We start from the raw sequence: 19,057 nt of genomic DNA on the forward strand, positions 1-19,057 counted from the left end.
GCAGTGACAGTGGGTTGCATCAAAGCAGCTCAAGTCCTCTTAGAGGTAATGGGCACCAGGTACAGATCCTAGGTTGCCATATAGAGATGCTGTGACCTGATTAGAATAGGAAGTCAGTGACTGAGCTGCAATTGAAACTTTGAGATCATGGTTCAGAATGCTGCTGGTGTTTCTAAGGTAACGTATTTGATTTGAAGGATATTATTAAAAGGAAAAGAACGACACAGAGATTATCAAAATTAACTCGCTGTTCTCACAAAACTCCCTGAGTTAGCTAATGACTGATTCCAGTAAAATTCCTACACCCTGGCAACGATAAATTATCAACAATTACACGTTTATACAATTGAATGGAACTAGAAACCGGCCACATGGCTAAAAAACATTTACAAATATTATCTAACATTATGACACTAGGAAAAATGTTTTTTGAAACCTTAAAATCAGTATTCCTTCACGTGTCTGGTATTACTTGTTAAAATTTTCAAGGCAAAAATCATTATATAGATTATGTCCTTGTAGTAGGGTTTTAATTAGAAGAAAATATAATTAACAGAAAGTGCCAACTTACAAAACTCATTAATTGATTTTATTCTGTTGGGTTGTGCTGACTTAATAAGTGCTCATTAGAAGAACTGTTAATTCTCCTCAAAGAGCCTCCAGCCAGTGCATATATCTCAGTGATTACCTTAGAGGACATGCATGTAACCAAAACTCAATTCAACTAGCTAGAATACAAAGTGGGTATGTGACTAAAAAGTCTAGGAATGGTTACAGCTTCAAAGACAGCTGGATCCAGATCAAGCAATAAGGTCAGAAAGCCTTCTTTTTATATCTGTCATCTGTCTCTTCCTGCGTCTAATTGGTTTCAATACCAAGAAAGTTTAGTTTTCAACCGTCAGTCCCCATTTCTTTTCCTCACAAATTAGCAACTCCGGCAGAAAGAGGGCTTTTCCTTCCCAATAGTTCTTCTTTTTTTAATGTTTATTTTTGAGAGAGAGCACAAGTGGGGGAGGGGTAGAGAGAGAAAGGAGACAGAATCTGAAGCAGTCTCCAGGCTCTGAGCTGTCAGCCCAGAGCCCAATGTGGGGCTTGAACCCGTGAACCACGGGATCATGACCTGAGCCGAAGCAGATGCTTAACCGACTGAGCCACCCAGGCGCCCCTCAATAGTTCTTTTTTTTATGTGTATTTATTTCTTTTGAGAGAGAGAGAGAGGGAGAGAGAGAGAGAATGCATGGGAGAGGGGCAGAGAGAGAGAGAGAGAGAGAGAGAATCCCAAGAAGGCTCCATGCTGTCAACTCAGTGCCAGTCACAGGGCTCCATCTCATGAACTGGGAAACACGAAATCAAGACCTGAATCTAAATCCAGAGTTGGAAGCGTAACCAACTGAACCATCCAGGCGCTCCCCGAATAGGTAAGATCTTTGCAGAGAAATGTGGAGGTATAGACCCCTAAAAGCAAATTGAGATGTTCTCATCCAGAGAAGGGGAAATAGAATTTAGATAAGCAAAATTGCAGATATCCACAATTTTATCTGTAAACGTTTAGTGTTTAGTATAACAATTATAGTAACTATTTAGCTCATAACTGTACAATCGGTGAGCTTGTAGCCCTGCCAACATGGAAAAAAAATAAATGTCTCTAGCTATATAGAATAGTGCTGTCCGATAGAAATACAACGTGAGCACATATGTATTTTCAGTTTTTCTAGCAGTTGCATTTTTAAAAGTAAAAAGAAACGTGAAACAGCCATATGTAACTAGTAGCTACTGAGTTGGACAGCACAGAGACAGATGATCAGACCAGAAAAATTTTAGGGAACCATGGAGGAATTTTAGGCCTTTACTTTTTCAAATTGGTACCAGATAATTATTCAATTTCAACTTTACTATTTTTTTAAAATAGTTCCTGGGGCGCCTGGGTGGCGCAGTCGGTTAAGCGTCCGACTTCAGCCAGGTCACGATCTCGAGGTTCCGTGAGTTCGAGCCCCGCGTCAGGCTCTGGGCTCCGATTCTGTGTCTCCCTCTCTCTCTGCCCCTCCCCCGTTCATGCTCTGTCTCTCTCTGTCCCAAAAATAAATAAACGTTGAAAAAAAAAATTTTTTTTTAAATAAAATAAAATAGTTCCTAATAATAGATGTTCAGCTGAGCCCAGTGATCAGCAACATTTTTGCCCTGGATCCATTTCCTTTCTCACAGTTACAAGTTTCTAAAGATTCTGCCTATTAAACATACTATTAATATTAATAGTAGTATAATAATAGTATAATAGTATGAATACATTAAATAGTATTAATAAATTCTTTTGTCGTGGTTACATCAAAGGAATCTATAAGTGCCAGTTAATATTTTTATTATCATAAAAATAAGCATATTCTCACTAAATTAACTTAATTCTAACTCAAAGTAAATGTAAAAATAGACAGAGACATACAAGCAAAATAAGATTTCTGATAGGTTTTAAAACATAAAAAAGTTTATGAGCTTCTCTCGCCTCCGTTGGTACCATTGAAAGGCCGCTTCTGGGAGTTTAGGGACCACATCTGAGAACCCGTGACCCAGGCTGTGTTGCCTGTGTGAGTCCTTCTGGATTTATAGCTGGAGGACTGCCACGGAGTCATTTCCACGTGGGCCCAAACTCACTTTGTGACAAATGTTTTGGCAGTGTCCCCAGTCCCTCACTCCATCTGTTGACACTATCGCAGCACTGACCATCTGGTTACTGGGTTGGACAACCCTCCCTCAGGCTTCTTTGAACCAGAATTAATGCCCCTTTGATTTGCTGGTAGAAGAAATTTGTTATACAAGAAATAGCCCTTTTTCCTGCTTTTTCTGCTCTCTTTAATTATCTCTGGGAATCAGCTTTCACCTCCATGAGACTATATTATATCGTGAGCTCAGCTTGTAGCTCACATGTTGAAATCAAAATTTCCATACCACAACTGGCCCACAAGGGTGAAGCAATATAAAGACTTTAGTCAGCCAGCCAGCCAGCCCGCCATTTATTCATTCAACAAACATTTAGCAAGTAACAGCAGACCTAAGCTAACCATTTCCCAATTGGCCCAGGACAACTCCTGTTTATTCCTTTTTTCGATATCATCATTATCATTTCAATGTCATAAGTGCCCAGTTTGGACAATAAATTATATGGTCATCTAAGCCAAGCAATAGTTTCTAAGAGCATCTTTAAAGCACAGTGGTTAAGAACATGCTTAAGCCATACCTGTAATCAAAGTCTGGCTCTATCACATAATAGCTGTGTGACCTTGGACAAGTGACTAACCTGTCCATCTATGTCTTATTTTACCCATCTGTAAAATGAGCCTAATGATAGGACCTGGGTCATGGAGTTATTGACCATGGGTCAATGAGAATTAAAAGACCTATCCTACATGAAGCCGCAGGCAAGTACTGTGAGAGACAACCAGCTATTATTATGCAAAACACATCTGGTTCCTGCCTGCAGAAACTATAGTCCAGCAAACTCAGAATCATATAGAGAAAAGAAGTTTCTTGCTAAAAAAGATACTGAAATGTTACCATACATTTCTTGAACATTTTTAAATGTTATAAAATATTATGTATCAAGTTACAAAGGAGAAACAAGTTTGACAGGTGACAGGTATATAAATGGGTCTGCCCAACTAACAGTGGCTTGAAAAAAGTAAGTATTATGAAAAAAAGATGGCAATTTAAGAATTTTAATGACATTAATAAAATCTCACCCTAAAACAGATTAAATTAAGAAGAGTACTACACAAACAGTACTCACAGTTTAGTGGGATAATTGACACACTAACGATATTGGTACAATCAACTGCAAAGTCCCTAAACCTCTGAAAGAAAGATGCATTGCTTTTTTTTTTTTTTTTTTTGAGAGAGAGAGAGAGAGCATGCAAGTAGGGGAGGGGTGGGGCGGGGAGTGGGAGGGAGGGGGTGGGAGAGAGAGAATCCCAAGCAGGCTCTGCACTGTCAGCATGGAACCTAATGTGGGGCTCAGACTCACAAAGCCATTAATTACATCATGACATGAGCTGAAGTTGTACACTTAACCCACTGAGCCACCCAGGCACCCCTGCATTGCTTTTTTTTTTTAAATAAAATGGTGTAAACTGGGCCATGATTAGTCACCAAACCTGATAGACTTAACTTTCTTGTTTGTTGGCATCTCACATTATAGATGGTAATTACAGTCACATCCAGGAAAAGAGGGGGTGGTTTGTACAGCAACGATTATAAACTCAAGTGCTGGCTTATTTGTGATTCAACATTCGGGAGGCATCTGCTCCTTGGAGGATGTGACACTTGGTCAACAGAACCCTCACATGTGTCATGTGTTGTCCCTCAGTGAAGAGCACCCCCGTGGTTCTTTTCCTAGGAGTTAACCACAGTAAACGCATTCCAGGCTTTAGCAGAAGAGCTCATTCTAAAGGGCTTGGGTTTTAACCATTTAAAATGTTTTATTATGCTTCTCACTTCAACACACAGTGAATACTGCACACTTTTGTGTTGCACAATTATATTCAATTATCATATTTTTTAATGTTTGTTTATTTTGAGAGAGAGCACAAGCAGGGAAGGGGCGGGGGGGGGGAAGAGAAAATACCAAGCAGGCTCTGTGCTGCCAATGCTGAGCTCCACTCAGGGCTCGATCTCACCAACTGTGAGATCATGCCCTAAGTCGAAATCAACAGTCAGATGCTTCACGACGGAGCCATCCAGGTGACCCTCAATTATCATATTTTAACAAGACATTATTTATGACTCTAACTGGGTTGCTAATGGTTTTTCACTGTTAACAGTAAAGCCAATAATTAGAGACACATCCTTTAAAGATACTTAGGTACTCAGAGATCTAGTGTCTGATAAATGGTTCTAGTTAGTGGCAAGTAATATATCCAGATGATGAAAGGGGACAATAAAATAAAGGGTTAGAAATGTGTTCACTCCAGAAAGAAATGGAACACTAGTACTAACTAAAATATAGTCTTAAATCTCATAAGAGTACATAAAATAAAATTGAGTTTTATATATCACTTAACTCAAATTTATCTTCCATTTCATTTGTATAGTAATTAAACTCTTATACTCAGTAATATAAGGCACGGTAATGAACCTCTCTGGAAAATGTTAAAGTGTTCCTAAATGTACAATAACTCTTGTCCCTGTCTCATTATTTTTCCCTTCACGTACCTCTCATGTAATCATTTCGGTGATGCTGAGTTCAGTGTATGCTTAGAAAAAGTGGGCACCAATTCTGCGCCTCCGTTATTACAATAGCAAGGTGGAAAAGGTTCCCTGGTCTCCCAGAATGTCATGTTGGATGTCTTAGCTCTATAAATAGTTTGTCTTGACATTTGCATTGTATCAGCTGATCGTTATCATGCCCTAATTTTCCATTTCAGTATTTCAGTGACCTTCTATGTTAGGTACATGCCATTCAGAGATGGTCCTCCGTGGTCAGATCCTTTGCCCTTAAACAATTTATTTTTAACAGCTTTCAGCAAATCCTACCTTTTAAGCCTCCCAGTCAAGATTCTTTTCTGCTAATCTGCCCAAGCGAGGAAGAAAATAAAATCACCTCTTCAACCATGTGGTGAGAACGTTTACCAAAATGAAGGCAAATGCTTCCACTTTTGTCTAAAATATATTTTTATTCTGGATCCTCGCGCATGTTATGTTTCAGGGCAGTTTTCTGAACTAAATGCTTATTTGCTCAGTGAAGCGTAACCAGTTTTCTTCCTTGAGGCTGTGACCGGGAGATTAAAAGGTGTATTGATGACAGAATCAGTCTCTCCCCAGGAATAAAGTCAGAGAAGTTGTAGGCAGTGACATCTGGATGCTAGGGTGTGAAAGAAGGAAAAGGGAGTAGTGCTGTCTTCAGCAGTGGAGACCTTAAGAACTGAGGTAAAGGCCCCGAGACTATTAGCTCCACAGAAGAGTTTGTCTAAGAGTTGAGTGACTGTGGGGAAAAACCAAAATAGGGTGCCAAAAGTTATCTTCTCAGTGTGGGATCCTTTCCGTAATCAATATATATTTTTTTTAACGGATGTGGCTTTAAATATTTGAAACATAGATGATCGATAGGTCCCAAAAATGTATCAGTGGGGAGGACGGTGGATGCAACATTCCCTCAGTATAGGAAAAGGCACCACAGAAATGAGCAGCCCCTAAGTGGGCTGGCCCAGTTTGGCCGGTCTCCGTCACCTATCAGCAGCCTCACGTGAGAACGCTCTGTACTGCCTTCTGTTTCTGTTTCACCCCATTAATTGTGCTAAAGAAATACACTTGACACCTATGCTGGGTAATCTCATTTAGCCCCAATGGCCGCAAAAGTACTAACGCCATTAATTGAGGCACCTCAAACAGAGCCAAATGCTGCGCCCAGTAAAGCAATAGGCCTCTCTCTCCATTACTGGTAACGGGGCCGGTGGGAGTGTTTGTTCACGCAAGCCAAATGTGCCCCACCAAGGCAAGACATTTGAAAAGGTATGTGCTGCAATATTGCCCTTTTAATCCCCAGGGTTTCCCTTCTCGATTCCCTTCCTCTGCTGTCTCCTGTCTTTAAGTCTCTCACAAAAGAAAATTAAGAATGCAAATGGGAACTGTAAGTTAAAATACAATTTTACAAGTGCCTCAGTAAATTTGAGCCCCTGAAAATTAAAAATTACTCAGTTGCTCATTGATAACCATCCTTGGTAACTTTGTGAGCTTAGTAAAGAACGGCAGGCATATGGCCCCTTGCCACGAAGTCCATCAGAGAGAAGCTTTTACACACACACACACACACACACACACACCTTTAGTCAGTCTGTCTCTCACATTGAAGTCAGTGGTCCTAGTAGCAGTAAAGAAGCAAATCAATGTAGGATGCTTTACCAATAGTCCCACCTAGAGGCAGAAGGATGAACCAGCTAGAAAATATTTTTTCAGGTTTTCTCCAGAAAGGTGCCGTTTGATTTTGAATTTATTGCGTGTTAACATTTCCCGTTGTTTTTCATATTGAGTTCTACCGTAAGCTATAACAAAGCAAGTATGTGATGTAGTCTCCTAAGGATGTCAGTGAAACCATTTGGGGACTAAAGATGCGGGGCTAGTTCCCCAAATTTTCTAATCTCCCATGAGTCACGAGACCTGATAAACTTCAGGATAAACATATCAGCAAAGAGTCTCAAGGCTGTCTGATTTTCCCCTTCCTATCTGAAGAGAAGTTTCTTCTCCTTCAAGCCTCATACTGTATGCATACCAAGATCTCTCCTGTGAGACCCCATGATGGCTATCAACTAAATGTTTTCCTATTAATGCTTTTAACATTAACATTAATTAATCAATATTTGACAAGCCATGAGACACATTTTTAAGCTGCCATTGTTTAGGTGTTCAGAGTTACAGTTACTCCTGCAAAGACTCACCTCAGAGCACCAGCCAGTCGTAAGGAATTACCCAGGAACAATGCCTGTGTAATAATTTAGTCTTCAACCTGGATAGCTCAGCATTGAGTAAGACTTCTCTTAGCTGCATACTGTGAAAGAAACAATGAATGTGGGAAGAAGTTAAATAGCACATCCAGGTCACCAACACAGGCCTGACACCAGAGGCCATGCCAGTGCATTTTCCAAAAGGTACCCTGAATAGCCTGCATTAGAATCACCGGGGATACTTATCAAACATATAGATTTCTGGGGGTGCCTGGTGGCTCAGTCAGTTAAGCATCCAACTCTTGATTTCACCTCAGGTCGTGATTTCATGGTTCATGAGTTCAAGCCCCGATGGGGCTCTATGCTGACAGTTCAGAGCCTGCCTGGGATTCTCTTCTTCTCGCTCTGCCTCTCTCTCCATCCTCTCTCTCTCTCTCAAAATAAATAAATAAATAAACTTTATATATTACATACATACATATATTACCTATGGGTCTTAACCTGGGTCTTAACCAAAGAACCACAAAATCAGAACTTTGGGGAGTGGATACCAGGCCTCTGAATTTTTATCAAGCACTTCAGTGATTGTTAATATACACTGTACAGAGTCATACAGCCTCCTGATGCTGCAGGGAAACTACAGTGCACAAAATGTGGGGGGATGCTAGGTGGGGTGCAACTGCCTCTGGCCTTTCTACTCTAATCACTAAGTAACCACAGGGTTTCAAAGATTACCCGGGTGACCTTGGCATGTTCAAGAGGGGGCCAGAACAAGGACTTTCTGTTTTCTGTGGCCAAGTGGACATTACCTTTACACCGTTCACACGTCTCCAAAGAAAATTTGGGTAATGAAAGTAAAACAGGCAAGTGAGGAGAGGTGCGTGTGGAATAAAACGAGAAAGTACATTTGGAGATTTGAAGTTGAAAAGCTCAGGACTTAGCCTACAGCTGATGAAAAATGGGGCAGGGGAAAGAGGTGAACTTGCCCCAATCCTCCATATTTTCCTTAGGCTTCAATGGATGCTGCTATCCAATGATTAATTATAGCATTCCCGGTTGCACAAATGCTTAGCATCAACTTATTCTAAAAAACAAAACAAAACAAAACAAAAACTCCTCAATGAGGGTTAAATGCTTCTTCCAAGACGGTGTGTCCAAAAAATCCCCAGCTGAAAATTCAGCTAGCCACATTCAGTAGAAAACTCAAAGCCACGTAGATGAGTATTGAATTGACAGTAGTGCTTAAGGCTAGAACAAGTGTTCATTGAAACACTCAAATCAGTGGACCATTATTCTGCCAGGTTTGCTTTTAGGTGATTATAAAATGGGTATGTTTTTCTTCCCCAGTCTCAGGAGGCCCAGGTGCTGAAACAATTGGCAGAGAAGAGGGAACATGAGCGAGAAGTCCTTCAGAAGGCTTTGGAGGAGAACAACAACTTCAGCAAAATGGCGGAGGAAAAGCTGATCCTGAAAATGGAACAAATTAAAGAAAACCGTGAGGCTAATCTAGCTGCTATTATTGAACGTCTGCAGGAAAAGGTAATCCCGACCAAGTTCTGGGCATAAGCATGCATTCATACGCAACACAGCTGGGTGAAGTTCCAAATGCCCGGGCACCAGGGACTTAGTCAAAACTTGTTTCAAGTACAGAGACAGCTAACGCCTTGGACAGGTTCTTCCGTTGTAGCACTGACTCTGTGGGCACTGCGACATGGGAGAGGAGTGGGAATCCAGCGTTAAAGCTAGAATTTGGTGAAATGTTTTAGTAGTGAATGGAATCAGGGAAGCTGATTCATGCTTTTCAAATATGTAAAAGACTTGCACAAACTTTAAGAACCAACCCATTAGAAAAATATTAAATTGGAAATATGAAACATGCCATAAAAATATATCATATTAATAAGTAACAATAATATATAACAAAATAATACATTCAATATTTGCTTTACTATTTCATTGAGTGTAATATTGAATATATAAATAATAACTTGGAAAAATATATTCAAGAAATGACAGACTACCTAGGAAAAATGGAAAGCCCATTCTGTCTATGTAGGAGAATCTACATAGGAAAGCAGGGTATAGTAACATTGCATGGAACCAAAGGGAAGGGAAGCTAGTAAGGGATGTTTATTTCCTCACGTTCTGATATCCTGGTGTCTTTCTCCTCACCAACCCTGAAATATACCCATTCCCACCAATCAGGATGAGCAGAGCAGGAGATCCTCTGAAAAGTATTCTCTCTTTCCCTGTTGTTGACGCTATGCTATCTATCCATCACCACCACCACCACCCAGAAAAGTTTCCTTTGAAAATGTGTAGTATAGATACGAATAGTGTAGCTTTTTCCATCTCCAGAAATTGGATTAAGCGTTGAGAAATATGATTTTTGAGAAACAATGCCTCAGTCCTTTTCTGAGCCGTTGCCCTCTGCACCAGCACTGAGTACTATTACATGCTGGCACTGGAGATACAGACGGAAGTAGGACTGTCCCTGTCATCAGAGCACTAAGAGTTTAGACAAGATCAGGCTCCTGTTTTCTGAGTATTTCTTAGGAAGACCCAGGGATCAGGCAACTCTGTTCTGAAGTTCTGATGACTCTGTTTTTACTCGCATTCTCTGATGACAAATATCAATCCAGAACCAAAGGAAATCAGGCACAAAACATAAATATGTGTATATATATATATATAAAAATAATTTCATGGAGATTTTCATGGGCATCTGTGCTTTTGAGGGATTTTTTAAAGCATTGCCTAGGGAAGGGCCTGTGGGCTCTGACACAGCAGTAGGACACTGAGGCTCTCAGAGGTATGTGGAGAAAGTACTAGATGACCTGGTCAGGAGCAGAGAACCACTGAATGCCTTGGTCAGAACCTTAAAGTTAAAATTTAATTGATGCATATAAGCTGGTGCTTCCATACTCTCAGAACAATGTCACTGTGTTTCACCCAAGTGCATCAGGTCAGGATTTCAAGGAGGCAGTTCAGCTCTCTGCATGTTACACATGGTGGTACCATAGCAAGTGCTTTGCTGAGATGCAGGAGAGCAGAGTTCCATTGGGCAAAATTTATGTGCCTCACCTTGAACCATTCAGTCTTCCTCCATTTGCCCTCAGTTCACACATTTCTGTACAACCAAGGAAAGTCCTGCTGACTGGTGCTCATACCACGGATAGCAGAAGACCACTGTGTGTTCTGTTTGGGATAATTATGACTCAACCATCTCATATCCTAGGCCCTAAAAAAAAAAAAAAATTAATGAAGTTGCTAGAAATGGGGCATGCTGATCATATTCCAGGCTTTTCAATTAGACCGTAATATCTAGTGCAAGATTTATATCACTGACAACCAGGAGCATTATTGTTTTTGAAATTACACATATGCAAATATATAGCATATCCCTCTTGATTTCAACTATAAAGTGGTACATAAAATTTGCATGTTTTAACTAGTATTTCCAGAAGTGTTGGATTTTAATAGGTAATTTCTTTTTCTCTGTGTATTTCTCTTCACCCACTCCCCAGCCCAGCACCTTTTAGCACTCTTTCCCATTCTCACCCAGATTTAGTCTCCACCTCCTTTCAGACACACTTGCATACAGACATGCAATTTGTCCTAGAAATAATCAACCTGTGGACGGCTTAACATCCTGACATCAAGCTGCAAAATCTCCCAGTGAGACGCAGGTGTCTATATATTTTTTTTTAATTTTTTTTTCAACGTTTATTTATTTTTTTTGGGACAGAGAGAGACAGAGCATGAACGGGGGAGGGGCAGAGAGAGAGGGAGACAGAATCGGAAACAGGCTCCAGGCTCCGAGCCATCAGCCCAGAGCCTGACGCGGGGCTCGAACTCACGGACCGCGAGATCGTGACCTGGCTGAAGTCGGACACTTAACCGACTGCGCCACCCAGGCGCCCCTATATTTTTTAAAACCCTCCAGATGATTCCAATATTTGGCCAGGTTTGAGAACTAGGGGTTTATAGCCTATTCTGATTTAAATCCCAACTGACAGTATTCTATCCCACGCTGGATAATGCAGTCCAGATCATTTTTAGGACCACATTCCCCTTGGAATTTCATAGCCACAGAGATGCTTTTCAAATCTAATGGGACCTTTGGCCGGTGTCCTCCAAGATTCATTATCATCTCCATAAAGTGGAGGTACTCCTTGGGGAGTACCAAATTTACTTCCTTTTGACGTATTTTAAATATGTTTTCTTTTTCCTAAATAAGACAGAGTAAGGTTTTTATCATGACCAATATCTTGCCTTTTGTTTGAATGAAATTACTGCAGTAAGATTAAATTTAAAAGAGAATCAATAATAATACTAATGCTGAAAATGCATGAAACTGCTAACATATATAAGCTGTCCTGGAATCCGATGCATCAAAAGATGATTACTACTGAAAATGACCCCGATTAATCAGTTAATCATTCAGTGCATATTCGTGGAGTACCTACTATGTGCTTAGACACCTGGAATAATATCAAAGAGCATTTACCAACCGTCTCTTTCCCTATGCAGATAATATAAAACCAGCAACGAATAGCATAGCACCAAAAATTAGAGAATAAGACAACACATAATATGGACCAATATAGATAGTTAATACAAAAGCACTGAAAAATGTTAGCAAAAATGAAATCCATGTCAAGGCTAGCACACTAAATTCTCACCACTGTGACAGGCCTCACTTCACTGAGCCTGTCAATTAGCCAGACGACATGATACAGTTCCACAGAGCCATGGTGTCCGCGGTTTCCTCAGTGTCATTCACTGACAAATTCCCACAAACTTCTTGAAGATCCAGCCGTGTTAGCTCAAAGTCTTTAGCTAAAACTGAAAGCCTAAAGCAAAAACAATCTCAGTTGCACTTTAGAATCCACTGAAGTGCTCTTTAAACCAAGAGATTTTGATTTAATTGTCTGGGGTGGCACCCAGAGATCAGTATTACTTCTAAAGTTTACCAGTAGATGCTAATAGCAGGAGTTGAGAACCACTGAGCTAAAGACTTCTTAAATATGCTTTCTTATATTGTCGTAAATTATATTTAAGTATTTTTATCTTCGTTCCATAGAAGTGTTCTTTTTTCCTTCAGAAAAGAATGTTACGCTTTTTTCTTTCAATGTCTGTTTCCATAGCACCTCGTCTCAACACCCCAGCTTATTATAAAGGAAAGAATCAAATGTGGAGAAAGGTGTGAAAGAAGGAATGCATCTGCCACCGAGAGTTACACTAGGCTGATCTGTTTATGTCACTCACATCGAAATTACAACTACCCAACAGTCTTCAAATTGAGTGACATAAATAGTCATACCCAGGACTCAAAAGTATAGTCTGTGGACAATGATTGACACTCTGGTGAAGTTTAAAATGTTCTTGTTCATGGAATAATATAATAGAAAGAGACACACTGAGACAGAGACTGAGATGGAGACAGAGACAGAAAGAGAGACAGAGACAGAGATAGAAAAACACCTTTTCCTGCCATGCGAAAGGATTAAAGAGACACTTTCTTCTTCCCCCAACATGTCCTTTCTCCCCTAACGCATTCAACAGTATCTAGCAGAAAATTCACTGCCTGGCCCATCAGGAACCCTGAGTAACAGCAGCTCTGTCATCAGACCCAACCAGGATCTGTAGTGGGTATTTTTGAAAAGCCAGTTAAAGCAGGTATAATCATTTTCACAATATTGCATACATTCATAATACATCTAACTTTAACATCAAGCATTTAAAGGTATAGCCAATTACCAATCTTTTCACGTAGGCCAAGACCATTTTGAGAGATGGATCAGTTAATTGGGGTACCATGTCCCCCTTTTCCCCATTATCCACCTATATCATATTAGCTATGATTTACAGTTTCAATTTCTTGAAAATTGGGTAAGGGCTAAAGATATCTGCAAAATAACATGAATATAGGACCTTAACAACTTTTCTTTTTTACAAATTTCCCCTAGCTTTTATACTTGATCCAATATCTGATCATACTGCCCTTTCTCAGGTATTTCCAAAGCTTTTCCTCCACCCACACTAGCTTCTATTACTGTATCTTTAATTAAATTATGTAATTAAATTCTCAACTAGCTAGCCGAACAGGGTGGAAATATCATTGACTACAAGTAAGCATGTAACTCAGCCAGTGAGAGGAAAAGTATGTGCAAATAATAGGGAAGAGCCTACTAGCCTCATAAGCAACCCAACATTTAGGTGATACCAGGATGATGGCGAGAATGGAGAGTGTTGGTTAACCTACCAGATCAGTTAAGAGGACTTCTAGTGAACCTTGTTGAATTCTCCACTTAATTCAAATTGTGTCACATCTTCTTGCCTTTATAGCTCTACCCCACGATTCACTAGCCAAGGCCAAGACCGCCCAGATGATAATATTGTAACAAATACCAAAGGAGCTTCCCATGGTGTTCAGGAGTAAGAGAAGCAAAAAAACACAGCAACCTTGACAGCTACTTTACCTAGCCAACCCCAAAGGACAGTACTTAGTAAGAGATGTTGTTTTAGTATATTGATCATCTCACCTCTAACAATATAGAAAAGTTGGTGCAAAAACATTGCAGTCATTATTTCAGTGACAATAGCATCCCATAATATGATACAGCTTAAAACAATAAAAATATTTTGAGGGAATAAGATTCTGTGGTTCTTTTCTGAAGAGGTGATTTTGATGTTATATAACTCCTTAGATACAGATTTCCACCATTATTAATTTTCATCTGTCATAAACTTTTCTTCTCCTCTGACTTTTGTTTGGGGGGAGGGGTCATTCTTGTTCACGAATGCAATTTATGTAACTATTTACTATTGAACCTGTCTGAGGAATGAATAATGAAAGGAAAAGGGACGTAAAACTAGCTGTTCTTGATTGCTGGCTGTAGGCCAGCCATTTTGCATGTACTACTGCATTTAATCCAAACAACAACCCTGAAAGGAGATACTGTTATTGTCTCCATTTCATATCTAAGGAATTTGTCCTTAGAGAGATTTAGTCAAGATCACAAAGCTAAGTAGACAACAGAGTTTAGCTCTGAACCCCTGTCTTTTTCATTCCACCCTTTATACTAACCTTTATACTAAGCTGAAGCTGCAATTCGTTGACGATCATCAAACACCACACAGTAAGCAGGCTTAGCAGTACCATTGGAAGTTTACGCTCCAATGACCACTATCATCTCGATATATGAAAACGTTCTTTCCTGGCACTCACAGCTCACTCCTGACCCCTCTTTTGTATTGCAAGTGCGTAGCCATTTGTAAAAAGAATTTCTGATGATATTGACCACAATCCTCATCTTGCATTTAAATCGACTCATGCAACAGAATTTCACAGATGGAGATGATACTCTAGGTCATCTAGTTCAGATCCCTTGTTTGTATTTGATACCTAGTGAGGCAAAGGAGACCTTAAAAGGTAAAAAGTATACATATAATTAAATTTAAAAAAAAAAAGGAAAGAAGAAAAAGAAAGACCTCATATTTCTTGGCTTCCAGTACAGAAATCTCTCTAATCACATCTTCTTAGGGAAACGGAATGTTTCCTAAAGCCATCTTTCATACATTTTTGCATACCAAGGGAGTAGTTACATACAATGCTAAAATATGATCTATTACACTTCCCTTATATTGAAGGGAGGAAGGAAGGTAAGACTGGAAAGGTCACTGGCACTCAAGTTTTGAAAGGCTCTGACTAATAGGTTAAGCATTTAAGAAGCATATAAAAAAGTCTTCTTCCTGCGTCTAATCCTCTCAAAGTGTCCACTGATAATTGTAAAGCCCTTAAAATATTCAGGAAGAGGAAAAACACCATTAAAAATAGGGTAAACAACAGTAGGATGTTCTATTGCCATTTTCTGGATTTATATAGCGATCATAATATTCTGGATTCTCTTGATCATATGACCTTTTTAATAGTTTTACTCAAATACAGTATTAAGGGGTTTTTTTTAGGCACTGTAAGTCTTATAAGATCTTCTGTTATGTTATACTTACTGGGTCCCTTGTCCTTTCTCGTGAAGTGAAGAGAATTCCTGATGATAGACATCAAACAACTGGGTGACTTCCAACGAGGCATGTATTGTGTAAAGAAGTAGGCAAGCCTTTCCGGTTCTCTGTGGAGCAGACACCCAGGCTCTGTGACATTCCTTCTCCCTTTGGTGTCTTCCAGGAGAGGCATGCCGCGGAGGTGCGCAGGAACAAGGAACTCCAGGTTGAACTGTCTGGCTGAAACGATGGAGGGTATGGCACGCCCCACCATTAGTAAATCCCCCTGCCTATATTATAATGGATCATGCGATATCAGTATGGGAAATGTATGACATGGTTTAAAAAGAACTCATTATAAAAAACAAAAACAAAAAAACAGAATCAAAAATTAAAAAAAAAAATCAATGCGGTCTCTTTGCAGAATGTTTTGCTTGATGTTTAAAAAATACCTTGGATCTTATTTTGTAAATACTTACATTTTTGTTAAAAAATACAAGTATTGCATTATGCAAGTTATTTCATAATCTTACATGTCCTGTAACAGGCTTTTGATGTTGTGTCTTTCCACTCAAATGAATTTGCTAGGTCTGTTCTTTTTGAAGCCCTCATGTCAAACTCCATTCCCTGCCCTTTTCATTCCAACAGAAAAATGAGGTCAGTAGACAGTCTATGGTGCTAGAAACCCACCATTGCCTAATGACCTAGATGGCTTTGTAATCTCTGAACTTGACTAAGACCACACCTAGGTTACAGGTTTTATGACTCCACACGAACCTCCACATTTGTTCACTCATAATCTACTAACTGCCTAGAAACTACAAAACCAGGCTAAGAAAAAAAAAAAAAACCAAAACACCAATCATAGCATTTACTTCTGCTTCTCCTGGATTATGTGCTACAAATGTGCTTTGGCTTTAGAAAGGGATGGATGAGAAGACAGAGCTGAGATCAACCTGGGTAGAAGCAGAAAGTTAAACCCTTTAAAAGCGCTGAACACAGATTCGAATCCAAATGGTTCAAGCAGCCATGAAATCGCTCTTCATGAAGTGGGCTTAATTCTCTAGTTTAAGTTCTTTTGATGGAATGAATTAATTAATGTGTCAGGTGGCTTATTTGTGGATGCCATGATTGATGATGTTCATTTTAAGCTCTTACCTATAGTACAAGTACATGATGCTACTGAATATTTTTCCACTTGGAAACTGTGAGCTGGTTGTTGCATTGAAACACACATACAAACGAGATCAAAAACACTGCGGACTTTCACTCAAGCTGGTCTTTCTTCCCCAGTGTGAGGCAATCCTGCCTATTAAAAAAAAAAAAAATTACTCCATCTGTGAGGGCTGATACAGCTAAGGGGGCTAGGCAGGGCATTTGTGCCAACTAAGAATCACCAGACACCCACCATAAGTACCTATCGCAGTTTTGAAGTCGTTTCTCCCCCAAATCCCAACTCCTGAAGGTTGCTGCCTGCATATTTACTCTTCATTAGTGCTATTTTCCTGTATGTCATTGTGAGCAAGCTGTGATTAATAAAGAATTGGAGTTCTGTGAACTAATAAAGGTTCAGTCTGTTCTCTTGCCCCTTCATGTATCTGACCTGGAGTTCAGATTTTAAAAGGGTGGCCAATGGATTAGACAATCTCATAAGCAAAGAGACAATGATTAGAGTTTGAAGGAAACCAGTGCCCTGCTGATTCACTTCCCTTCTGGGGCAGCAGGCAGCATCTCTTTTCTCTCTGCTTCTGACAGGCCAACGCAGCAGGAGAGGTCTTCAATCTGTTTCCCTTGAAAACATTCAAGACTGCAGGAGATACCACAGGTTCAGACTGACGATTCTGAGAGCGAGACCCCCTTTCAAAGCACTTGGAAGGTTCCTGGCACCACCTCGTGCTCTCCCATGTGGCCAAAGAACACCTTCACCGGCCTGTTAAAATGAGATTTCCTTGCCATAGTGCTGAATTTTGCACCACCAGTAAGCATACTGCACACATGGACACAGCAGGGTCCTGTCGATGACCCAGATGGATCTTACAGGACCAAAGGAACCCCATCCAGCTTTAGCAGAAAATCATAAATAATTGAAACCACGCAGATTTATGAATAAGTAAACTGGGCTATAGTCCATAGGAGCACTAGTGAGCCAGGTTTGAGGATGAGGCCACCTGGTCCCTCTCTTTGTGGGAATCTAACACTGCAACGATCAATACACATGTTTGCAAGCCTGAACGCCACGATCTTCCTTTGGGAAGTCAGTTGGAGCTTCTGATTAGCATAAACCAATCTTTATTTTCATACTGATTTCTATACAACTTAGTTTGTAATGTTTTCGTAAAACATTATTTGAAGGGCTTCCATGGGACCAGACCCTGTGACTGAGCCCCGGAAACATGAAAATGAATGACCACAAGAAGCTCACAATCTACTTGTGAGCCAATGGGGATATTTTGATGTGTCCCTGCAGCATACTGAGGGGAAGCATAAAATTTCTATGAAGCTTTCTGAAATAACTAGAAATAGTTGACAAACATCTCACACTACTTTGTGGGTCCCTACATTGGAACTGTTGACCAATCAATCCAACTGAAAATCCCAAAGGTGAAGAAACTAAGGCCCAGAGAGACAGAAGATAAGTGGCTTTGCTCCAGGTCACAATTCCCACTTAGCGTGATTTCTCTCCTTACTGGTAGCTCATCAGTAGACCATCCTCAAATCTTACCACACCAGCAAGGATGTGTTATGTCTATAAAGTTCCCCTAGACTAATGTTTTCCAATATTGGCATGCTTCATAGTCATTTGGAGGACTTGCTAAAAACAGATTGCTGAGCTGCAACCCCAGAATTTCTGATTTCTGAGGTCTGTGGAAGCCTGAGAATGTGCATTTCCATCATGTTCTCAAGTGGCACTGGCATTGCTTGCCTGCAACCTCACTTCAGAGGCCCCGCTGCAAAATGTAATCGATACAGATGTGTGGATTCTTGGTGATGGCCACAGTGGTGGTATTGTTTCATTCAGGGCATATTCCATGGGAGTGGGCCGTGAAAAGAAACTCATTCATTCAATATTATTCAAAAAAGTAGAACCCAAAGGAATCCAAGAAGAAGAAAAAAATGAACTAGACCTTGCAAGTTCATAAAAGAATAGAAAGAAAGCGTCTAAGAGACAGATGAGGTCAAGGAACCAAAAGCGTTGTCTCTCTCACATCTTATTTCAGTAAGGCTTAAAACGCCTCAGATGCTCCTGACCCTTTAAGAGTTGAACTAAGAGATCTTTGCAGAGATGATGTCATTTTGCAAGTTATCCACAGTTTGGTAGTCTTGTTCCACTTATAATTTTTTTATAGAGAGTCCGGTATCTTCGGGACTATGTTTAAATTGAATATATGACTTTAAAATGCACTCTGAAGAAAATTCACAGAAGCTCATCGGTTTACAGATTTACCCTCCTCTCCTATTTCTTCCATACCCAAAATATATGGAACAACTGACGGTGACAAATTCTGTTTTCTCTGGAGGCAAGCACCAGCCTTTGTAACATTTCTCAGGAGATAACATATGTAAGAGTGTACTGACAGTCATACTCTGCCACATCCACCCCCATCCCACTGAGGGAGAGAAGAAGG

General features: G+C 40.0%; 1 protein-coding gene across 1 annotated transcript in view; it reads left to right on the forward strand.

Moving 5' to 3' along the window:
* Window positions 1-16,993, forward strand: part of STMN2 (stathmin 2) — a 47,708-nt gene extending 30,715 nt beyond the window's left edge. Inside the window, exons 4-5 of the mRNA XM_043601248.1 lie at window positions 8,772-8,963; window positions 15,616-16,993. Of these exons, the coding sequence (XP_043457183.1) occupies window positions 8,772-8,963; window positions 15,616-15,675 (252 nt within the window). The 3' untranslated portion in view covers window positions 15,676-16,993. The remainder of the gene's footprint in view (window positions 1-8,771; window positions 8,964-15,615) is intronic.
* Window positions 16,994-19,057: the final 2,064 nt, after the last annotated feature.

This window comes from Prionailurus bengalensis, chromosome F2 (assembly GCF_016509475.1).
Source record: "Prionailurus bengalensis isolate Pbe53 chromosome F2, Fcat_Pben_1.1_paternal_pri, whole genome shotgun sequence".
In the NCBI taxonomy this organism is placed as follows: Eukaryota; Metazoa; Chordata; class Mammalia; order Carnivora; family Felidae; genus Prionailurus; species Prionailurus bengalensis.